We start from the raw sequence: 19,101 nt of genomic DNA on the forward strand, positions 1-19,101 counted from the left end.
CGAACCTGTATACTTCTAATGTCCTCCATGGGAGGAGGACAGGTATTGACACTCCCATATTATTGAGGTGGGGTCAACAAACCAGAAAAATATATTTTTTCGGTGGGGGTGAGGAGTGGGGAGCCTTTGACATAAAAGTTTGATAAGTGATTCTGATACTTCAACACTACAGGTACCCGAGATTTCATTTCCACCAATACAGAATGAAACTCCTCCGGGCACCAGTTGTAAATTAAAAAAAAAACCAATCATCCCCTGGCGGCCAGCCCCCCTGCCTGCACCTGAAACTCTACTGGTTCTTAGATGGTAGACACTGTTGCCAGGGTAGTGCTTGGAAGCCTTTCAAACTGTCTGATGAGCCAGAGCTTATACTCGGCTGACACAATCTTTAAGTACCTGAGATGCTCCCTGATGAGCCAGGAGTAGGATTTTCCTGGAGGGTTGAGAAAATGAAATGTTTATAGAAATCAATTGAACAAAACAATGTAGCTACTTCTAAACAAAGCCTTATTAATCAGGACAGGAACTAAGCAAAAAAAAAAAGTGAGGTAGGTAAATCTTCAGGACCTCATCCTTAGGAATCTTTACCTTTTCATTATTCAGTGGCTTCTCTTCCCTCTCACTCTTCTGTGCTTTCATGTTTTTTTTCCTACCTCCCTCCAAATCAAAAACTGCTCTCAGGAAAAGCTCAAGTGAGGGCATTCACTTTGAAGTGGAAGCAACTGAGAACAACTTAAAATTTATATTCCCCTCCCCACATCTCACTTTAAAAGATTACAGATTTAAAGAGATAGAGCTTTCCTGATGGAGTTTCAGGACCAAGCCTAGGGAAGCAACTGGGTTTTTGGTGTGTTTGTTTTATTTTGTTTTGCAAGGGGTACAGTGTAGAAGGTAAAGGAAGTAAGGGAGGAATCTAAGAAGGAAAGCAGACAGTGCCTGGTACATAGCAAACAATAAATGTTTTTTCACTCACCCAATCAATCCTGGCCCCAGAATCACATCACAGAAGCTGAAGGGTCAGCCTAGCTATTAATTCTAACTGTAGTTCTGAGTCCTGCACACAATGAAAAAAATCACTGAATTGGTTCAGTCCAGCTGTGCCTTTGACTTCCAGTAATATAACCTCTAGGGCAGATCATGTAAGATAGCCTGAGACCACCTTGATATTTTACCTAATGTCTAATAATCCCCTCTACACCACAGGTACCCTTTTTTGGGGGGGGAAGGATACTTTTTAAATTAAGGGGCAGCTAGATGGCTCAGTGAATAGAGTGATGGACCTGGAGCCTGGAGGACCTGAGTTCAAATATCGCCTCAGACACTTACCAGCTGTGTGACCCTGGGCAAGTCACTCAAACCTTTGCCCCAGTTTCCTCATCTGTAAAATGAGATGGAGAAGGAAATGGCAAACCACTTTAGCTAAGAAAACCCCAAACAGCGTCCTGAGGAGTCAGATACGACTGAGACTACGGAACAACACTTCCCAAATTAAAGGGCAGCTAGATGGCTCAGTGGATAGAGTGCTGGCTGGGCCTGGAATCAGGAGGACCTGAGTTCAAATTCAGACTCAGATATTTACTAATTGTGTGACTCTGGGCAAGTCACTTAACCTGTGTTTGCTTTAATCTAGTGGAGAAGGAAATAGCAAATCACCCCAGTATCTTTGCCAGGAAAAACCCGCTGGAGGGTATGGTCCACAGGGTCACCAAGAGTCAGACACTACTGAACAACCTTCCAAATTGGTTGTGTAGGTGGGAAGTTAACCCACTATGCCCCAGGGCTAAACCAAAGGAAGCTGTTACAAAAGCACTTGGATGGCTTCCTTGGATGATATCCCTATTTGTCCTCCCTTTTAGAGCCAAATTTCTAGAGTATATACAGTTGCTTCATCTCTTTCACCACTCAACATATTTCAATACCTTACTTTTTAGTTTCTATCCCACACTCTACTAAAACTGTATCCCCCCAAGGGCAGCCTCTTAATTGTCAAATACAATGAGCCCCCCCCCCACTTAATGCTTCATCCCCCCAGATCTTTATTTAATATTTCACACCCATGACCAATGGTTCTTCAATTCAATCCCACCCTTGGCTTCTGTGAGTCTGCTCTACTGATTTTCCTACCTGTCTTTTTTTGTCTGGTTTATTATCCTTCTTCCGAGCCCTGATTATACGCATCTCCCAAGACTTTATGCTTAACATTCTCCCCTGTCTGTGTCCTCTCAGCTTTCTGATCTTTAAGTATCACCTCTATACAGAAGGTTCTCAAATTTTCATACACAGCCTTCATCTAACCTCTAACTGCAGTTCAACATCTCTATTTGGGTGCTCCACAGGTACCTTAAACTCAACACATCCCAAAGTGAACTCATCAACTCCCTCCAAAAAACAAAACAAAACAAAAAAACAACCCTTGCCTATTTCCGTTGATGATGATGATCACCTTCCTCTCAGTCATGGAGGTTCAGGAGTCATCTCTCCAACCCTTATCCCACACATTGGATAAGATTCTTCCAATTCTTTGTCCCAGTATCAACACTGGATAGACTGGGAAGGTTTGAAGGACTTTAGAGGGCTTTGTATTTGATCCTGGAGGTAACCAATTGGTAGCCACTGGAGTTTAGTGAATGGGAGATGGGGGTATTACGGTCAGACCTGTGCTTTGGGAAATGGGAATGATGTCCAATTAGGTTGGAAAGATAGACTGGGGCCAGGTTGTGTAGGGCTCTAAAAGCTAAATGGGAATTTTTATTTCATTCTAGAGGTAACAGGGACCAAATGGAGTTTCTTGAGTAAGAGGGATGACAAAATTAGCTCTGTGGTTAAGAAAATCACTTGGGGAGCAGTGTGTAGGATGGACTGGAGTGGTGAGACACTTAAGTCAAGGAGACGGATTAAGAGGTTGTTGCGATAATGTCTCCAAAAGGTGAGGAGGGCCTGAATTAAAGTACTTGTACAAAAGAAGAGAAGGGGTCTTATGTGTGAGATGTTTTAGAGGTAGAAACGGCAAGATTTGGTAACTGGCTGTGGGAGGTGAAGGTGACTTGATGATAATGTTATGGTTATGAACCAGGAGACTGAAAGAATGGTGGCACTTTCAACAAAACAGAGAAATCTGGAAGGGGGGTTAGGGGGCTGAGTTCAGTTTTGGACCCCAAGTTTGAGATGTTTCTTGGACATTCAGTTTGAAATGTCCAATAGGCAGTAAGTAATGGAGCTCAGAGAAAAGACTATGGCTGACTATACAGGTCTGAGTTATCTGCATAGGGATGACAATTAAATCCATGGGAGTTGATGAGATTACCAGGCATAGAGACAAGAGTGTGCATCACCTATAGTCATGACACAAATGATGAGTTGGCAAAGGTGACTGAGCAGGAGCGGTCAGAGAAAGGGGCATATCATGAAAAGCTACAGAGGAGAGACTACCCAGGTAAAGAGAGCGGTCAACAGTGTAAAATGTTGCAGAAGTCAAGAATGAAGGGGATGGAGAAAAGAGCAAATTTTGTAATTAAGAAATCACCGGTAACCTTGGAGACAGCAGTTTCTACTGAGTTGTGAGGTTAGGGGCCAGCTGTTTCCTTTTCTAGACCAGGTTAGGTCTTTATTATTTCTTGCTTCCTCCCTGGTATCTGCCAGCAATCTCTTCATCTTTCAAATTGATGTCTCCTGCCCCCTACCTCTAACCTTCCCCATTCACTTTTGCTCAAATCCCTGAGATAACTGTTGCCAATGGGATATAATACAACCCTTTAGCCCGGAATTTAAAGCCCTCCACAACTGGGCTTCTTTCCAATCTGATTTTACAACACTTTTCTTCACACACTTATATTTTAGCCAAGTGGGTTATTAGCTATTTCCTAATCTCCCACTTCTGCACCCTTTTCAGTTCATCCCCTGTGCTTGGAATATGTTTTCTCTTCAAATAAAACCCAAATGCGGGTTACCTCCCTCCTCTAGAAAGCCTTTTCCGATTCCCTTCTCCAGGTCCAGCATGTCTATCCACTGAACCATCTAGATGCCCCTTAATTTAGACAATGTCCTTCCCCAAAGAAGAAAGTTCCCTGTGTTGCAGAGATTGTTAAACCTTAGTCATAGAAAAGTAGGAACCCCCCCCCCCAATTAACTTTACCGTAGCATCATGATTCTTTATGTATGTGCCCCTTAGGTTATGAGCTCTAGAGGAAGGGCTGGTTTCTTTTTTTTTTTCTTAAATTTTCTCATCTCTGAGTAGACAGCATTGTGGAGAAGAGTGATAGCGTGGGCTGGAATCCAGATTGACACTTTTGGTGTTACCAGTATATTTTTACACACACACACACACACACACACACACACACACACACACACACACACACTGTAGGTATCCCTGCCGAGCTAAAATTTCCTCCCACAAATTAGAGATATTATTTATAATTGGGAGAAAAGTCCATTGTTAAACAAAGAATCATGTGTGAGCTATTTAATTTTAATTTGTCTGCTTATCTTCAAGTACCTTGCACATGGCAGGTCCTTATTAAATGTCTGTTAAACTGAATTAGGAATGTGGAGTGGAAAGGAAGCTTCTTAAAATGCCTGAGGACTGCTAATGCATGGCCTTTGAGGACCATCAGTATCTCGCAAGCAGAAAGCTAGACTCCAATGCTATCTATGTTGAGGAAGTATCAGCATTGTGAATGAATCCAAAATGTTTCTCCTCCCATGCCTGCAATATCGTCACCCAAAGGAATGCCGTATAGGAACACACTATTTATTTCTGAATGTCGGCTTTACATTGCTGAATGAAGAGACTTCAGACTCGGCTTCGAAAGCCGTCGCGATGATGGGGTGACCTTTGGTGAGGGGGTAAACATCCCCCCCTTCCACACGGCGGGGAGGGGGCTTGATTGGGAAGGTCGACTGCGCCAGGATGAATTTCAGAAGCAATGCGCCTCCCTCCCTCCTTCCAGTCCTTGTGCCTATTCAGGAGGGCACCCAGCACATCCATGGTCTCGGTAAGTACCAAACACTGACACCTCCCCTCCCTCTCAGAACCAGGGAAGGAGCGGCGGGGAACGTTGCAGCCTAAGAGGTGGCAGTGGTTGCCGCAGTGTTAGCTTTGCAAACACGTGGCCCTCCCGGTCCTCAGCGTAGCAGCAGCTGCCTAACCAAAGCCCTCGTACCCTCTTTGGGAGTCTCCCCACCCTTTTCCCCGGGTCCGTTGGCTACCCCAGGGCCGAGGGGCGCCCACCCGCACCGCATCTTTGCCCACACCACAGCGCCGGGATGATCGCGTCGTGATGGACGGATTGCGCAACTGCTGATGGACCTGGAAGACAAAAAAAAAAAAGCAGAAAACGCAACAGCCCCAGGACTCACTGTACACAATTATATCTGCAGTGGAGGCGAGGGTGTCGGGGTATATTGGGGGAGAGGAAAATCACGTATTCGAGAAGGGGGGCATTCCAGGAAATTGGGCTTCTCTGCAGCTAAGGCGTAGGACTGCAGCTGGGAGTGTGGGGAGGCCTGGGTTATTATTATTAGTGGTGGTGTCGTTAGCAAGGTGTTGGGCTGGGGGTTGGGGGTTAGAGGTGGGGGTGGGGGCGCGGAGAAATCAATGTCTCTTCTTCACAGCTCCGGGTGCGGTAGTTTGCAGCTTGCACAGAGAGAATGCAAGCCCAGAATCAACTCTGCATCCTGCTCGGGAGCAAGAGCACAGCCAGGGAGGGACCCTGGGCCGCCCTGACCGGGCTGCGTCCCTGTGGCGCCAGGCAGAAAAGCCACGACCTTGGGCTCGGAGTCTCCGGAGATGTGCCTGGAGGAAGGAGGCTGTCAGAGAGAAAGTTGCATTTTCTGCGGTGCACTTCCTGTAGCGCAGCCTGCAGTCTTCCAGCCAGATTGCCTGAGTCCGCTGCACGCACCCCCTTCTCTGCCCCAGAGCCCAGGGTTTGTGTGCATGGCTGCTGCCGCTCGCGTATTCTTTCCTCAGCTCGTTGCTGCTACCTGGGGTTACTGGTCGCTGGCGGAGCGAGGAAAGAGCCCGTTTAGCTGGCACTGAGCAGTTGCCCTGGGTCCCCCCCTCTCCCCTGCAGCGTGAGAGTAGCCCTCGAGTCCCCGTGGCTGCCGGAACTCTTCTGCTTCTGGCAAAGAGGTAGCCCAATTGCAATGAGAATTTGCATTCGCACCTCCTCCTCCTCCTCTTCCTCCTCCTCCTCCTTCCCCCCAGTCCTGCCCGAGAAAGGAGGACGGACCCAATTCCAGGCACCGAGCTGGTATTTATTTGCAAACTGTCTCGCGGTCGCCAGATTTGCCAATTAAGGCATAGACGCTTGGGAGGAGCCTTTCCACGATTTTTTTTTTGGCACCTGTCTCCTGGAATCAGCTTTTGGAGTGCAGGGTGGTGGGGGTGGTGGCGGGGTGCAGAAAATTTAACTTTACTAGAGGGGAGGAAACTTTGTCACTCCGCAGGAGCCCGTAGGCATGTGCAATCTGGTGGAAGAGCTCCACGCGGGGCAGCATTTTCTTTGACTTTGTGCTTTGCTCCCGATGACCCTCGCGGGAGAAAGAGGACACTTGAACTTCACGGTGGTTCCTCATCGCCGCCACCTCGTGGGGTGACAGCAGCGGCGGCGAATTGCCGGCCCCTTCCTCCCACTCCCCTGACACCTTCGGAAGTCCCCTGTAAGAACGCACTTGCCCCCGGGCGGAGGGGAAGCGAAGTTAGAAAAGGGCACCCACGGAGCCAGCCTCCCGCTGCAAGAGGAGCGGGCCGGGGGGGCGGGCGGGGTAGTGGGGGGCAGAAGGCTGCTTGCTGCTGGATTCCAGGAACAAGTCACCCGGAATTAACTTCTCGTTAAAGTTATGGGAAGTGCGGCCATGGACACCAAGAAGAAGAAAGATGTTTCTAGCCCCGGAGGGAGCAGCGGCAAGAAGAGTTCGGGCCAGAAGAGGCGATCGCTGCGGGTGCACATCCCAGTGAGTCCGGCCCCCTCCCCACCCTAAACCCCTCCTGCATCTGTCCCCCAGTGCGGTCCTGCGTCTCCCCGCAGGGTCCTGGCGAGCAAACAGTTAATGCAAAAGCGCCTGCACGGGTGGGCGAGCGTAACCCATTGAGGAGTCAGCTCTGAAGCCTCTGGAGGTGCCAGGGATAAACCCCTCTATCCCCCAACCCCCGCGTCCAGTCCGGACTCTGAGGTTGCCCGGGCCAGTGGCTCGGTCCGTGTTCGTGGTTTCTGGTTGCAAAGGAGCAGATGCTTGGGTGCAGCGCGCGTGCGGAAGCGTGCCCGTGTTTTGTTTTTCGTGTGCGTTTTTCTGTTTCGTCGCCCGTGTACACCGTTGCGTGTATTGCTGGTGCGTACGCGCGCCCTACCTAGGCTGTGGGTGCGCCGGGGCTGTTCTTGCAGGAGAGTGGCAGCTAGCGGGTGGCTAGAAATGGCTGTGTGGGGCTGCAGGCGTGTAGAAGGGAGAGGGCGCTCGTGGGAGGCTTCGAGGTTGTTTTGCAGAAGAGGGTTTTGGCTGCTGTAGAGGAGGAGGAGGAGAAGCAGGAGGAGGAGGAGGAGGAGAAGAGGGCGGACGTGGGCCTGCGTACTGCGGGGCAGGAGGGAGAGGTGGGGCAGTGGGTGGAGACGGGGAGAGCCGACTGTCCCGGCTACGGTCGGCCTCCATCGGCTGCCCCGCCCCTTTCTAACCTCCCGGGGCTCCCACCCGGCCTTTCTTTGTAGCCTGAGGATGAGGTGGGTGGGGCATTCCCCTCCCTCCCCCCACTATTGCCTTCCACTTCCATTCTCGATACACGAGCTTTACTTTGGGAGTTGCGTGGGTAGCAAACGCGTGCTAGCGTTCACACCCTTCCCCCCGCCCCCCCCCCCCCAAGTCTGCCTGCTTGTTCGGACTTTGGTGGTATCGATTTCCTCCGGAAACTAGACTTTGTTCGATCTAGAGGTGAAACCCTTGGGGCCGGTGCCAGCGGCCTCGGACCCATTAATCCCCCGAGCCACACTTAAGTCTCCCCTCTGTAGAGGGATTGAAAACTCCACACCTGGGTTTTGACCTCAGTCATTGTCTAGACTAAGGGCACTGCTGAGAGGAGGAAGAAGGGAACTTCAGATCTTTCCTTCCTTGTGGAGCATCAGGATGTGATTCTGCAGACCCCAGACTTAAACCGCCTTTGTGCATCCATGCTCCACGTGTCCTCAAGGACCCTTTGCTTTGAACATCCTAGCCACAAACTACTGTATGGATAGGGCCCTGTGTAGTCAAGGGCAAAAAACTAGGACACTAGATGTCTGTCTTGGGGGTGATAACTTGGGGCAGCAAGAAGTAACGATGCCGGTGAACACCTCTTTATCCTCAGCTGGGAAGTAGCTGCATACGGAGGAGGTAGGACAGGTGAATGGGAAGCCACATTTCACCCTTCTGAGCTCCAGGGCAGCTGTATGACCAGGTGTACTGGAATGACCCATATGCGGGAGAATTTAGCTCTTGGTGCTGAGTTCTGCTCGTGGTTTGTTTTCTCTAAGATAGAATACATGGTTTTCGTGTAATTGTAAATTGTAGTTGTTACATTGCAAACATAGCTGGTAGGGAGGTTCTGCCCAGATTTTTCTATAAGATGAGAACTTTGACTGGAGTACAAGTAATAATTAAACTTTTAGCTCCTTCCTCCAAGGCAAAGACCCTTGTCATCTTCTCTTTTATGCACCATAATGCCTAGTATATTGATGAGCATATAGGAGATGCTTAATAAACTTTGGGGTAACAACCACACTACACTGTCTGGTGGCAGAACTCTGTAGGATCATGAATGTAGAATATTCCAGGTTACTAGTGCATTGTCCTGTCTGAAGAATCAAACTAGAAACCAAAATAAAAATATGTCAAGGCAAAGACTGGAAGGTCAGGATGCGTAAGTTGGAGCAGCAATTCTTTTGTAAACAGGGCACAGGGGCAAGCTCCCTACTACCTCCCACAAGACCCATAGTTATCCAGTGATAAATTCCTCATAGTCCAGCCATCATTAAAGATAGTAGGTACTTTCTGGATCCAGGATCTTTTCAGTCAGTCAATACTTTTTTTTTCTTCCTTCACTAGGTGCAAGGTATTATGTTCCATCCTGGGTGGGGTGGGGGGGGGGAGAGCCTTTAATTTAATTCATTAAACCTTTATTAGGTGGCTTTAAGGCTGTCTACTAGGTTCTGGAGATGTAAAGAAGAGTTTCTGCTACAAAGAAGTGTCAGATCTGATCCTTGTTCTCAAGGATCCTCCAATTTAGTTGGGAGTTTGGGGAAAAGGTAAGACTAGCACAGGAAAAGATAGCTAATTTTATCAAGTTGTAAGTTAAGTGCCAAATGAATAGAATACACAGTAACTATAGGAACTGAGATAAAGGAGAGAGAATTCTGGAGTGAGGGTAGGGGGATAGAATTGGAAAGAATTCAAAGAAGAGGTCAGATGAGCTGACCCTGAAGCACAGGTAGGACTCAGAGAAGCAGAAGTGGACTGGGATAGCATTAGTTGGGGTTGGGAGAGATTGAAGAGGGACATACCTAAATGGGCAGGGGACTGGAGATGTAAGTGTGCCTGGTGTGTTCAAGGGAGAGTAAGCAGACCTGTCTGACCAGGAGAAGAGGATTTGAGTAGGTGAGCTGTAGGAGATAAAATCAGAAGGGCCTTGAATGAGTGAGGAGTTAGGATTTTATCCTGTAGGCAGTGGGGAACTATTGAAAAATTTTAAGCCTGAGCAGTAACATGGTATTGGGTTGTGGTTTTTTGTAGACTCAGTTTCCCTGTATCACCCAGGTTGGGAGTATAGTGCCTATTCGGGGGCAGATCCCACTGCTTGATGGCATGGGTATTTTGGCCTTTTCATTTCTGACCTGGGGCTCTTTCTACTCTCCTTAGGTAACCTGGTGGTCCCCCACTCCTGGGGACTTGCTAGATTGATGTCTGACTTAGTGCAGATTACCCAGTAGGTAGGCTTAGCCCACTGCAGCTCAGAACTCCTGAGCTCAAGAGATCCACTATCCTTAGACTCCCCAGTAGAAGAGATTATAGGCATGAGCCACCATGTTCAGCTGAAGCAGTATTTTAAGAAAAGTAATCTGGCAGCAATATGCTAAATAAATTGGAGGGGAATCAGGGAGATGGGATGATAGGACTTGGTGACTTTCTCTCTCCCTTCCCTCCTCCCAGCAAAGACCACATCCCTCTCCTCTCTGGAAGTCCCATTTGAGAGGCCCTTGCTTAGCGAGCTAGGTGATAGAGCAGATAAAGCACCTGAATTCAAACCAGGCCCCAGGCGCTTACTACCTGTATGATCTACGTTCCCTCAGCTTCTCCTGTAAGAATCTAAGCTCCTTGAGGGCAGGGACAGTTTTTGACTTTTATATTTTGACTTTTATATTTCTATCCTTGGCACTTGGCAAGGCACAGACAAGACACATTCAATGCTTTTTCCTTCGTTAGAGATGGTTAAGAGAAGAAGAGACAAAATGACAGAGCAGGATCCAGGCGTTCATGATGGCACTATCCAGAGAAAGAGGAGTCTAGAAAGAGAGCTGATTTTGGGGAGGGGGGGAGAGGAAGATAATGATGGCTGTTTTAGACACGTTGAATTTGAGGTGATCCTAGGCCATCTCAGTGGTAAGGTTATCTGCTTTCCCATCCAGCCAGCCACTGGATTTGGTGGGGCAGGTAACTGCCTTAGGTGGGAGAACGTCATTATTTAGAACAGAAGTATCCTGAGAGATCTGGCAGATGTATCTTGAGGCTTCAGTTGGTGCTAGTATCTTACTGCGGCTTTGTTTCCGTGAGAATTTACCATATTTTCTGTGAGTAGGGCATCATGGGGCCTCCTGTCTTTCTGTGAACAACTAGCTCATACGTACACTGAGAATTCTCCCACCCCCAAGATTTTCATTTATATATCATGGCAATTGATCCCCACCTGCAGTCATAAGAACTCAGGGAGGGGAATAAATCAGGTCATGTGATTATTTTGGTAAAAATGGCGAAACCCCCCACCTTAGGGTCTGTCTTAATTACCACCATGCTCCCTCCATCATGTCCTATGATATGTTTAGGGATCTAGGAGAAGAAGAGGCTAACCCATGGTACATGGTAAATAAGCTTGGAGACTTGGAGTTAAATTTTATTTATGACCATCCTACACATGATAGAAGTGAACTGAATTGAAGTCTGAATGGAGAAAGTGGAGAAACTGAATGAAGGGGGATGGGAAGCCATTTGGCATAAAGGGAGGGGAAATAAAAGGCCTCTTTCTGGCCTTTGCTTGCACCATTTTGAATCATAGCAGTAAGAGGCAGTATACTGTATTATAACAAGCCCTGGCCTTGGAGTTAGAGGTGCTAGATTCAAATACTGATCCTGAACTATACTAAGTTTTGTGGCATTGGACAAACGTAACCCATCTGACCCCTTTTCCGTATAAAAGGGGGAATAAAAATAATAATACTTGAAGTGTCTATGCCAAAGGGTTTTTGTGAGGTCATACATGCAAAAGTGTTATGTGACCAGAAAGTTTTATATAAATGTAAACTCGTATTATCATTGTCCTGGTCAGGGCTAGGGACAAATGGGAGAAAGGAAGAAGAGAAGAAAGGAAAATTATGGATAGAAGTTACCATCCCTAGGATGCTTTTGGGTCTTGAAGTAGCTGGATAGATTTTGGCTGATAGTTATAGGCCTCTTTTCTTGTCCTTCTCCCCCAACTCAAGGCTTTTTAAGTGATAATACTTCAAATATATTTTAAAAGGTGGTTTTCTTTCATGTGTACTTTTTGGTGATGGTTTTGGATAGGAATGGTTTTGGAGAATAATTTCTGGTATGATAACCATGTCTGGAATTCTTCCATGGCATTGGATGAGGGAGGTTTGTTTGGCCAAGAGGGAATGCGTTCTTTCTGGTCCTTATCTGTCTTGTTGCCTGTCTCTGGTGAAGGCAGCTGTACTGTTTACAGCTGAAACTTGTCCTATTACAGTCTTATTGTGGTTATAAATGGCTGGGTCATCAGAACCTTGAGCAAGGAGACTATAGAAGTAGCAGACTGAGCAGGGAGGGAGAGATTTTGAGAGAAGGGGCCGAGAGAGCAGTCTGAAGGATGCTCAGGTAGGACTGGAGCGGTTACGGCTTGGTTGAGTTTCTCATTTCTGCGCCACAGGGCATTGCTGACAGAATGCACAGGTCACGGTGCCCGCCTGGGACAGGTGTTCCAGAAAGCCTGCATAGTTACTGAAGGGAAAGGATAAAAATAAACCAAAGAACAGATGGTGGGTCAAGGAGTGTGGACAAGGTGTGATATTGGTCCAGTCTGACAGGGGCAGTCTGTGGGGATGTGTGCCTACCGCGTCTCTGTAAAGATTGCAGGCTTCTTGAAGCTGGAATTTCTGGCCAGTCTTCTCTGTGTTATGTAAAGAAATGATAACTCCTGCCCAAGTAGTAGAGTCACAGAAAAGGAAGGAGGTCTGACGTGGGCATCAATGGGGCTGTGGTTCATGAACTATTTTATCGTTTAACCTACAATAAATATTTACTTGTATCACTATACAGCTCACTCTGGAAATGAATGAAACTGAATTCAGAATGGCTATGAAGGAAAATAGCCTAATGGAAGAAACCGGGGTGCTGTCATTAGATTTGGCTAATAGTGTTCTTTCGGCAGGCTCTTTTCTTTTTTAGGTTTTTGTGATGTTGCACATTCTTGGCTCTCCTCCTATCTGACCATTCCTTCTAAGTCTCCTTCATCCATGTCATGCCCACACACCCTGGATGTGCCCCTAAGGCTTTGTCCTACCTAGGCAGTTCTTGTCCTATGTAATCTCACTTGGTGAGTTGGTCAGCTCCAACAGGTTCAGTCGTCATTTCTAATCAGATGATTCCCAGATTTCTCTCTCTAATCCTAGTCTATCTCCTGAGCTCTAGTCCCTCAGTACCTGTTAAGACATAGTTCAAACTGAATGTCCTGCAGCGGTCTCAACCTCAGCGTGGCCAAAACAGAACGTATTTATTTTTGCTTCCCCATTCTCCTGTCTTCCAGACTTCCCTGCTATTGTCGAGGGCACCACCCTCCTCCCAGTCAGCAAGGCCAGCCACTTTGGCATCCTCCTGGATGCCTGATTTGTAGCCCTACATATCCAGTGTGTTGGCAGATCTTCTTTCACCGTATCAAATCCTCTGTCTGCATCCTCTCCTCTCACTAGGCCACCTCCCCGGTGCAGGCCTGTTTGTCCAGTCTTCTTCTCTTCTAGTCCAGCAGCTGCCAATGTGATTTTCCTAAAACACAGGTTCAACCACTTCCATTCTGGTAGCTCTGTATTATCTCTAAGATCAAATAGAAAATCTCATTTAAAACCCTTCTCCACCTTGCCCCTTCCTGCGTTTCCGGTTTTTTTACACACATCTTCCATATCCTCTATGATTCAGCTAATAGTAAGAATAATAAATGGTAGCATTTATATAGCGGGTAGGTGGCCCAGTGGAAAGAGCGCTGGGCCTGAAGTTAGGAAGACTCATCTTCCTGAGTTCAAATCTGGCTTGACACTAGCTGGCGACCCTAAACGAGTCACTTAACTCTGTTTGCCTCAGTTTTTTCTTCTATAAAATGAGCTGGAGAAGGAAATGGCAAAGCGCTCCAGGATCTCTGCCAAGAAAACCTCAAATGGGGTCACAAGGAGTCGGAAGTGACTGAAAAATGACCCAAAGTGTTTATATACCACTTATAAGATTTGTAAAACATCATATGTGTGTGTGTGTGTGTGTGTATGTATATATATATATATACACACACACATACATATGATGTTTTACAAATATATATATATTTATACACAAAATATTTATACAAAGATATACATATGCATGTGTGTGTATAAATACATATATGTATATACACATAAAATTTGATCCTCACAAAAATATTTCGAGGTAGGTGCTATTTACTGTGCCGATTTTACTGGTGAGACACACTGAAGTTAAGACTTGCCCAAGGTCACTAGCAACCTGAGTCTGAGGCAGGATTTGAACTCACGTCTTTCTGACTCAAAGTCCAGTGCTTTATTCGCTGTACCCCCTAGCTACACTTGACCTACTTACTGTTCCTTACACAGAAGACTACATCCCTGTGCCCTTTCACTGGCCCTATACTGGTATACTCTCCCTCCTTCCCTCCCCTTCTCAGGTTCCTTGGTTTTCTCAAGACTCCATTCAAATTCTACCTTCTGCCTTTCCCAGTTGGCTCCCAGCTGCTAGCGCCTTACCCTCTGAGGTTATCTTCTGTCTATTTTGTATAACTCTAGTATGATTAAATTAAGGAATATTTGCAAATCAGTTAGCCTGGCACATAGTTTGTTGTTCAGTCGTTTTATGGTTGTGTCTGACCCTTCACGACCCCATTTGGGCTTTTCTTGGCAGAGACACTGGAATGGTTTGCCCTTTCCTTCTCCAGCTCATTTTTTTTTCACAAATGAGGAAACTGAGGCAAAGAGGGTTAAGTGACTTGCTCATGGTCACACAGCTATTAAGTGTCTGTGGCTGGATTTGTACTTAGGAAAATGAGTCTTCCTGACTCCAGGCCTGGCACTCTATCTATTTCACCACTTAGCTACCCCCTGGCTCATAGTAGGTATTTAATAAATGCTTTTACCCCCTTCCTTTCCCATATGTACATAGTTATTTACATGGTGTCTCCCCAATTAGAATGTAAGCTTCTTGAGGGCAAAAAAATGTTTTTTGCCTTTGTAACCCTAGCACTTAGGACAGTGCCTGGCACTTCATAAATGCTTATTGATTGACAGATTGGCAAATAGGCTTGGATTTGATCTCTTCACCAGTTTGTATTATTTTTGGGGGGTGGATATATAAATATGGTTATGACTGCAGCAAAAGGCCTGGGATTTGGAAATTAATGATTGGATGAAAAAAATTAATAAGTGCCTACTATGTGTCAGGTACTCTGTTAAGTGCTGGGATTAAAAATATGGGTAAGCAAAATAGTCCTTACCTCAAGGGGCTTACTGGGGGAAGGCAGCATGTATGGGGGAGTCATCACCAGGGAGGAATATTTTGACAGGGAAATCAGAGGGAGTGGGAATTGGAAACACAGGGCAAATCATTGACATGTCCTTTACAGGAATAGTATTATTGATTGGATCGCAAAAGGATGCGGGCTGCTCTTTAGTCGCTCTGATATCAGTCATCAAGCATTTATTAAGTGCAGACTATCTGTTTGGCTGGGGGTACAAATACAAATCCATTGCTCTTCCATCTGCTCTTCATCTAAAGTATCCTGGGTGGACTGGTCCTTAGGGACCAAGAGCTCCACCAAGTCCAAGATGACCCTCAGGCCTGGGTGGAGAAATATTGGGCGTTTTAACAGAGCCACCCACGTGGCCCAGTGCGTACCAGAAAGTCACCATCATTAAGTGTATGGATATGAAGTCGGAAGGTAAGGGTTTGAACCTGTGTCATCCTGGGCAAATGACTTAACTTTTCTAGCCCTTACTTTTCTTTATCTGTAAAAGCAAGGGGTTTGTTCTTCCAGTTCCAGAATTTTAAGATATTATGAACTCCTCAGAGATGCAGTGCCTCCTGGGCACCAGAATATAGGCAGAGGAGACCTGTTTTTCGCTTGTTGGTTGGCTTTCTCTGCAAGGATCTCACTGCATAAATTTGAGTGAGTCCCACAGTCCACCTATATGGATTTTAGACTCTTTGGTTCTTGGGTTCAGGGGTAATGTGTTTCAAAACCACTCTTGAATCAGCTGTTCTTGATTGGCTAAGTGGTCATTCTTGAAGCACAGAGGAAGAAATATTTACTGAATGCATTTTGCTTGCTGATCCCCATTCTGTGCCTGAGGCGAGTGGTGGGAGCAAATACTAAATAAATGAATTTACAATCCAAACGGGGAACGTGCCCAGTGAAATGATTTGCATAGAAATGAGTAAATTTATGAAGGGCCAGCCAGATGTTCAGGGGTTTGAGAATGTGGCCCCCAGGGCCAAACTCCCTTACCTTTATCCTAAGAGAGACAAGTAATGACTAGGGGGAAAAAAACCAAGACAAAACCAAAAATCCAAATACTGGGTTTGAAATCAGAGACCCTGGATTCAAACTCCCTTTTAGCTACTTACAGTCACATAATCCGCTCTTGGCCTCAGCATCCTTATCTGTAGAACAAGAGGGGTGGGCTAAGGGAACTTTAAGGTCCTGTTCTATTGTTTTTGCTTTACAGATTTGTTGTTCAGTCATTTCTGATGTGTGTGGCGCTTTGGGACCCCATTGGAGGTTCTCTTGGCAAAGTTACTGTCATGGTTTGCCATTTCCTTCTTCAGCTCATTTTATGGGTGAGGAAACCAAGGCAAACAGGTTAAGTGACTTGCCTAGGGTCGCACTGCTAGTTACATGAGTTTGGATTTGAACTCGGGTCCTAACTCCAGGCTCAGCACTTTATCCACTGGGCCATAGACACAAAGGCAGAAATGAAGCAGTCTTTGTCCTCAGTGATGATCATAGCTATCATTTATGTAGCTATTTTTGTAAACTTTGCAAAAATATTTTTAAAATATCCCATTTTATCTTCACAACGCTGGGAGGTAGGTGCCGCTACTGTATCCATTTTACAGGTGAGGAAATAGAGGTAAAGTGATTTGGCTGGGGTCATTAGAAAGTTTCTGGATCAGGATTTGTCCTTGGGTCTTCCTCGCTCCAAGTCCGGTGTGTTCTTTTCACTGTGCCACCTAGCTGTCATAGTATTAATATCATCACAATAAACCTGTTCTCACTCTCTTCTAACCCAGCCTCTCTTCTTTCCTTTCCCTCTCCCTCCCTTCACTCTCTCTGTTTCTGTCTCTCTCTCTCTTCCCCTTCCTTTCTCTTCTCTTTTCTTCCCTCCTCTCCTTCCCTTCTCTCTCCTCTTTGGCCTTCCCCCTCTCTCTCTCCTCATCTTTCTTCCCTTATATCCCTTCCTCCCTATTCCTCTCTCCTCCTCCTCCTCTCTCTTTCCCTCCTCTCTTCCCCTTTTTCTTTTTTCCTCATTCTCTCTCCCTCTCCCTGACCTCCATATGTTTTATACAGCTTGCTTTGAAATCTTTGGATGAACAGCTTTTATAAAAACCACGTAGTATTATGATTAATTAATTAATTTAGATGCTAGAACATTTTTTCACCTAAGGGACAAATATTCAAAATTTAGCTATACCCAAATAGAAGGAGTAGTACTACAGAATACACAATCTAGCTAGTGCCTTTCATGTACCATATTTTCTCACACATCAAAACTTCTCCTCTCCTTTTATTGGCTTCAGACCTTTCATTAGGGTTTTTTTTTTCCCTGCTTGTTTTCTTTTGATTCCAGGATGTATCAAAGCATGTTTGAATATTGTAAGGATAACTCAGAGTGTTCATAAGGATAATTGATCTGTTTCCCAACAGACTAAAAGCTTAGGAGGATTATGACTTGTCAATATCTTCTCTATCCTTTTAAAAAGTTTATGTCTATCACCTGCTTCAGCTGTGCATCAATTTGTACTTTTCTTAAGCACTTAGGCAAATAAATGTATTTTTGACAGTTCATCTTGCTTTATTTTGTTCCCCTTATCATCATTTTATTTATCTCTTACCATCTGACTTAGATTGCCTTGTCATTGGAAGGACACTTCCCCGAGGTTACTGAACAGGTCGGCACTCTGAGCATTAGGCTGAAAAGATTCCGCCATTTTCCTACCTTTCTCCCTCAGTAATCTTTTTTTTTTCTTTTTGCCCTGAAATAAGCAGTTCTGTCCACTCCACCCAGTGCAGATTTGAGTGACATCCACTTGAAAATTTATTGGCCACCATTATTCTTCAGGCCGTTCTTACTCTGGAGTAACAGTATTGGATTTTTCAAGATCTATTAAATCCATCAAGCCAAGTCTACTACCATGTGCCAGTCATTGTGCCAAGTGTCAGCAAAAAACAATCATGAAGCCGATACATACCAAGATTGCGATCCGATGAGCTTTGAGTTAAAACAGAGGCCTCGGTTTGGTTGGCTAAGTACCTGTGACCCCTCTGTGAGACTGGCATTGTTAACCTCCCTCAGACAATCTGATAAAGTTTAACCATCAGGAAGCCTCCCTACCACCCCTCCACGCCCACCCCCTGCCCATTCTGTTCCTCGGATTGAATGCAGTCTTCCAAGTGTGGCCCTATTGAGAACGTGTTTCCATGATGATCCATGCTTCTGAAGTCGGTATTTTATAAAATCTTTATAAAAAGAAAAAGGGGAAGAGAGAGAAGGGGAAGAGAGGAATAGAGAGGAAGAGATTCAACCAGGCAGGGCGATGGTTAATCCTAATTTAACTCACCTCTTTTTTCTACCCACTTTGAAAATAATTTAATCTCCATTCTTTACTTCCTGTTGACAGGAAGCTCTCCTCTGCCAACTCTGAGTTTGTCACGGGCTGACCCAGCGCCACGGGGCTTCTGCTAGGGCAACTGTGTTTGGATATTCCCCCAGCCTGGCAGAGAAGTTGCTGATGAAGAGACAACAGAGGCCAATTTGCTTTGTGTAACCCCAGGTGTCCAGTACCATTTTTCCAGTATTAAAAGAGAGGCACGTTTAGGGCCACGGGGCTTTCTTCCAGCAGCTTTCCCAACCCTCTGAGGATCGTGGGAGCAGTCAGAATGGAGGAGGCTTTAGTTGATAGAAAATAGTAAATCTCTCTTCATTTGAAAGCCTTCATAGTGCAAAGCTGCCCAATGTTGACTTGGAGTTCAAATCTGGCCTTAGATTGGAACGAAGTATATGAGCTTGGACAAGTCATTAACCTCTGCCTCAGTTTCCTTATCTGTAAAAAAGGGGATCGTAATAGCACCTACCCTCCCCCCAGCTGCCATGATGGTAAAATGAGATATTTCTGATGCAGTTTGCAAACCTTAAAGTGATATATAAATTATTATTATCACCATTGTGCCACACGCTGTGGGCATTAGGACACACTTGGAGTTAGGGGCTGTACTAACTTCTCCTGTGGTTCAGTGCCATAAACATCAGTGAGAGTGTTTGGGTATGGGCCTGATATTCATGAGTGTGAGAAATAGGGAAAACAGAAGTTGAGAAAAGAAAG

General features: G+C 45.9%; 1 protein-coding gene across 1 annotated transcript in view; it reads left to right on the forward strand.

Moving 5' to 3' along the window:
- Positions 1-6,806: 6,806 nt before the first annotated feature.
- PRKAG2 (protein kinase AMP-activated non-catalytic subunit gamma 2) overlaps positions 6,807-19,101 on the forward strand; it is a 459,590-nt gene continuing 447,295 nt past the window's right edge. Inside the window, exon 1 of the mRNA XM_036758525.1 lies at positions 6,807-6,954. Coding sequence (XP_036614420.1) covers positions 6,841-6,954 — 114 coding nt within the window. The 5' untranslated portion in view covers positions 6,807-6,840. The remainder of the gene's footprint in view (positions 6,955-19,101) is intronic.

This window comes from Trichosurus vulpecula, chromosome 5 (assembly GCF_011100635.1).
Source record: "Trichosurus vulpecula isolate mTriVul1 chromosome 5, mTriVul1.pri, whole genome shotgun sequence".
NCBI lineage: Eukaryota > Metazoa > Chordata > Mammalia > Diprotodontia > Phalangeridae > Trichosurus > Trichosurus vulpecula.